Source organism: Lottia gigantea (genome assembly GCF_000327385.1).
Source record: "Lottia gigantea unplaced genomic scaffold LOTGIsca_172, whole genome shotgun sequence".
Classification (NCBI taxonomy): Eukaryota; Metazoa; Mollusca; class Gastropoda; family Lottiidae; genus Lottia; species Lottia gigantea.
The window spans coordinates 32,380-38,379 of NW_008708171.1; the positions used below are offsets into that span (position 1 = coordinate 32,380).

The 6,000-nt window shown below is 30.8% G+C and overlaps 1 protein-coding gene across 1 annotated transcript in view; it reads right to left on the reverse strand.

The window, feature by feature from the left end:
• Window positions 1–5,759, reverse strand: part of LOTGIDRAFT_141992 (hypothetical protein) — a gene marked incomplete at both ends in the record, with an annotated part of 28,471 nt that extends 22,712 nt beyond the window's left edge. Inside the window, one exon of the mRNA XM_009051854.1 lies at window positions 5,667–5,759. Coding sequence (XP_009050102.1) covers window positions 5,667–5,759 — 93 coding nt within the window. The remainder of the gene's footprint in view (window positions 1–5,666) is intronic.
• Window positions 5,760–6,000: the final 241 nt, after the last annotated feature.

Genomic DNA, 6,000 nt, shown 5'->3' on the forward strand with positions numbered 1-6,000 from the left:
AGAGGTGAATCTTGCTCATTTTTGATTCACATGGCAATAAAAGAGCACACAATTCTTAAGTTCTCCTCAGCAAACATTTGTTCTGATGCAAAAAAGTACCATTCTATCATATTTTTACATTTGAAAATATGCAAAGGATGTACATTATAATATCAGCATATAGGGGTAGAGATCACATTAAATAGAAGAACACAATTTTATGCTATATAGATATATCTGCAGGCAATTTCTTGCTTTAAGTCCAGATCCAACTGTACACTTTCAGGTCAGTAAGACAGAATCTAACTCACTGAGGCATTTTCATGATAAATGATGAAACTATGTCCATGTCAAACATTATACTGCATATATCTGCACCAATAATGACAGGAACGATTAACGATTTAATCATGTAAGAAGGAATTCAACACGCTGAGCTTGGAATTATAACAGCTGCATGACTCTTGGAACAGTTCCAATAAAAAACTTCATTTCACTCAATTTTTTCAAGAACATTTTCTGTAAAAGTGATCACAGACAGTTCAGCAGTAGGTTTTCTGTAGCTAGGAGTGGTTGGTAAAGGTAAATAATGATCTGTCTGTAGGTTTTATCTCTATTACTCAATGAAAGCCTGAAGGCTATGGTTAATAAACCATACTTTTGGTTTTAACAGTATTTATAGCAAAACAATGTACAACAAATATACACTTCACAAAAATAAATTTGGCAATGATTCACAGGCAAGCATAAAGTCTGTCTCCATTGTAGTTATTTCTAAATTTGTTTATGAAAAAGAGTAATAATTGCAGGTTATTTAATATCCATAATTTTGGATTGTCATTTTGTATAGCAATTACTAGTGAGCTCATCCTCCAGTTTTGAGTAACCTGTAAAAATCTTTTGTTGAATCACAAACTGTGATCAAAAAATATAGTTTGAATTGTACAAGCAACAACAATAGTTTATAAGCTAACTGAGCCATCCTGGTTCAATGAGATGAGATAAAAAGTACACAAGACGATATCAAAACAAAAGTTGTATGCATGGAATGATGAAGTCATAAATACTTGATTAAAGATAGCTTGCCAGGCAAGGTAACATATGCCCACTACCGGCTGTCGGAAATGATAGTGGCCTTATAATGAATTTTCAAATGATCTTATAACTTAATATTAAAGATCTTAAATATTTTTATGTCAAGGCAAAACTTCAAAAACAGTATCCCATATTATAATCAAATTCATGAACAAGGTCTCATGAAAAAGGGCAATGACTCCATAACAGGTCATTCGATTGAGATCTGTACTGAGATCTCATCAATAAAAAGATGCAAACTAAGTTTCATCAAGATGGGTTAAAAACTGAATACCTACAAGCCAAATTTAACACGTTTTTTTATTTAGTAAAGGACAATTACTCCAAAACCGTTCATCCAATTGTTACTAATTTCGAACTTGACCAAGATATCAAATACATGCATACCAAGTATCATCAAGATTATATGAAAACTGTAGTCTCTATTGTGCCTACAAGAAATGTGAATGGACGGACCAAGGGACTGGGGCAACAGCAATATAGTTCCACATTTCCATGAGTAGATGACTATTTAGTACTAATTACACTATAGAAATTAGAAAAAAATTCTAAAAGACAAGCTGGTTGGTAAAAGAGAGTCTTCAAAGAGTTTCTTACATTTTAGATATTCTTAGATGTTATTAGTTGATATACCTTTAGAAAGAGACAATTGTAGCTTATTGAAAACTGATAGTCCCATGGAGGTTTTTAAAATTTTTTCCTTAATTTTCTTGCAGATACACGGACATTACAGTCCATCAATACAACAGAGCAATACTCGGATGGGTCACAGTCCACCAATATAACAGTCTAACAGAGCAATAGTCACAGTCCATCCATATAACAGAGTACTACTCAGATGGGTCACAGTCTATCAATCAACAGAACAATACTAGTTTGGTCATGGAAGGATTGAAAGTTAATTGATGTGAGAATAGATTACAAGAAGTTTTCAAAACAGGTTTGTTCACCTCTAATTAAGGTCAATGATATGAAATTAATTATCAATAATTAATCCACTACTGTTGGCACCAGCATTATGATTCCATTTTCAATAGAGGTTATCAAGATTTAATTCAGATTGAAAGTAAATTGTGGTTATAATCTAAATCTAACATGTTTAATGACAGACCACTGACAGCAAACAATAGCATAGACCAATAATAATTATAATTGACATTCACAATATAAAAGATATCATGCGAAGCTAATAATCACTGTATGTATTTCTCTATAAATGAATGAATATTTTCAACAACATTAAACCAGAACAAGTTGTAGTTTCAGCTTTACTAAGGGAAATTACAAAATGGCAATTATTTTCATATAATCTATCATTATTAGTTTTGTATGGCAATATTGATCAATACAAAAAGTAGCAGTTCAAAAAAAGGCTTTTAAGCATATTATGCAGGGGCACTTCAAGCTTCTTCTTGCACAATTCTGATTACCCAACCAATATTTTGTGTTCTTATGTACAAGAAAAGACCACCAAATAATAACAGTTATAACATACCCTGCCTTACCATTTAAAGCAAATAGTATATATTTGATCTTGATGCAAATAAACGATACAAGAAGTGACATTGATACATATACTACAAGCCCTTGATGTTCTGTCAATATTAATAAAATATTGGCAATGGGGAAAAAATAGTGTCAATGTATGTAAAAAAAAGATGGCACGACAGGCACAATGTAAACAAAGCTGTTTATCAGTTTGTGAAAGACTTCTGCTTTACTTTTGTGTTGTTTTTGAACGAAGGACTGTTACTTATGACTCGATGTACTTTTTACTGGAAATCAATAAATCAGTACTAGATAAAAACCACATTTGTCTTTTTTTTGAAAATAGTCAACTTCCATGAGCAAAACATCAGTCCACTGCATAAGTGTTATGGCATTTTCCTCATGGAAGTTGCCTATTTTCCAAATTTTCCGTATTTATGACTATTTATATATATTCTCGACCCCCTAATATGGTGCACTCTTCACTTTAACATGTATCAATGAAAATTTAGAACTGATCCTAAAGACTTCGACTTTGTGTCTCTATTTTTGGAGACCTACATATTGCATAGTTATATGGAATGACCTATCAGGTTATATGCCTGAAAGAACAACTATATAATTATTATATGAAAACATGATCTATATCAAACAATTGATTGATTTACCAACAAACAATAATTGATAATACATGTACCATTAACAATTAATAAATCATGCTTGATTGATACCTGTCAATATGATAGAGATACAGCTAGAGTTGTGGATAAAGAAGAGATCCAGTTTACATATATCTTAAACCAATAACTGATCAATATATTTACTCCACAAGAAAATTCAGAGGCCAATTTTGCCTTTACAGTGCAAGAGCATTGGCAATAAATCATCCATATTGGTAGGTCAATAACCCCAAATCAGAAAAACTTGTTGATGTAAAATCACCAAATTTCCAACACAAGCAAAATCATGGAACTTTACAAAAATTTAGCTGTTTTATTAGTTCCTTAGTAAATATATTTCAGTCTATTCTTCCAAGTTTGAATGTTATTTACTTCCAATCTATCATAAATATGACCTATATTTTCAAAAGGAAATTTCTAATCCATTAACAATAAAATGTTTGCAACAAAGTCATACAAATTCTTCCATTAAAATCCATTTACAGATAATCCTATTGACAGATAATTAGTCTTTTTAAACCAGTATATTTCAATCAAAAAACAATGAGGTATTTAGATTTATGGTGTTTTGCTTGTTTCTGATCCTTTCTTATGGACAAACCAATCAACAATATCGTGACTTTGGAATCTTCCAAGATTTATCAAATAAATGCATCACTGCCACAAAAACTATTTCATTATTTCTTGATGAACCTGGAGTCACAATATCAGAGAGAAGAACTGAATGGTGCAAATAGAACTAGTCCCTGAAGTGACCCTGATAAATATAAAGACACTAAGAAATCTTAGTAAATACCTTTTTTTAATGATGAGAATTCCAGAGACAAAATCTGAAAATTTAAGAAACTATGGATTGAATACTTTTTCGTTAAAGAGGCATTTCAGTTTTTCTTTCTAGGTAAAAAAAATTGTTTCGCTCCAAATTGTGAAAAATTTACACCAAAATTTAGAGAAATATGTCATGTCTCTTATCATATCTGAAAGTTTTTACTTAAAAAATCCAACCATTAATTAACGCCAAAACTATTTCAAAGTTTATGTAAGTTTAAAGTTAGCACACTTTCTGTAAACCCTGATACAGTACTCGAGATTGGTTGGTGCTTCATATTACCAGTAATTAAGGCAATCTTAATATTTAAGTAGTGTTTGACTAATTATCAAACTTATCTAATGTTACATATCATATAAACAACAGGGTTAAGAATTCACCAATTTCAATTCGAGAAAGAATTTTACACATCGATGCGACAAAAATGATCAGAATATTGACGAGCCTTTCAACATTTCTTTTCCTATTTTAGTGACTTACAGTATCACAGCTTGTACTAATTTGCAACTATCAATCAAAGAGACTAAGGGATGAAATACCCTAATTTTTGACTTAAAATAACTGACTGATAAATTTTTCACTATCAAAGCAGGCTTATAAAATGAAGTTTAGTCATAGCACATACTTATTCAAAATCAAGGGAATATTTTGGTATACCCATATATAATAGGCTATTGTTTTAAATAGTAAAAAACAAAAAGGGTTTCAATCCAAATCATTCTTGTATATAGCCGCACTTCAAAATCATTTCAAATAGAACACATTTTCAAATCTGACTTATGTGTTAAGTATTGTGACTGATTGATAAAATCTATACCTACTACAATCACCAACCTATATACTATTATAGTCACTATGATTGAAGATAATGGCCCCAGATAACTGGCCTGTATTTAATGTAATCTACCTCACTTATTACAAAGTGTCAACTTACTGTGGTATTTACCAGAAATGTGTTATCTTGACCAACAGTTTGCTCATTTCATTAATGGCCAAAAATTAGGAGATGCCTAGGCTAAATGGCTTACAGTGGTTTCCCCCCTTTACAAGTTCCTCCCATAGTGGATGTCAACTAAATAGGCATTCCCCTAATCTTAATATTAATCAAAATATTTGTATCATATATTAAAATTACTTAATAAACCTGTCCTTTTTTTTATCTTATATAACACATTAAATGTGCAGGTAGTTAAAAATATTTGTAAAGATCTGCATATATCAAGACAATTGCCAATGCTACCATACAGAAATCTAAACTAGGGATGTTTCAATAATGAAAGAATAACAATGAAAAAGGTTCATTCGGTACAACAATGAACTGAATTGTAGGTGGAGAAAATTGACGCAAACTGTTTATAAAATTAAAAACTATGAAAATCTTACTTTCAAATTAAAATACTGCTGCAAAAGTATCCTTCACCACAAAAATTATTACATTATAAACATGTAACCACTATGGCAAAACCAAAATGTCAACGCCGAGCAACATTACCACATCATTATCATGGATTAAAATAAAGAATTAAAATTAAAATATGAAATCATGAATGAATTTTCGTGAAAATTTCACAGAATTTTTAAAATAAATCACTTACCTGGCTGACCAAAGGAATTAAAGTTTGCTCCACAGATTTAGTCCGAATTTCTAATGTAATGTTGGAATCATTTTTAGACAGTGAGCCTGCCATTTTGCGATGAGGCCAGCCTCACTCTGACAACCATGTGTTGAAACATCGCTTATGAAATTGTTGTCGAAATTTTAGAAAATCTAAAAGTAGGAACGTCATCCCTTTAAATTTGCATTTTAATAAATAAAATCAATAAATTTCAAGTTGACATTCGTTACATTCAATAAATCTATTGAAGAAAACCAATTTGCAACATTGTTTTAAATTGTTTTACTTTGTATGGATATAAGCGACTATATAT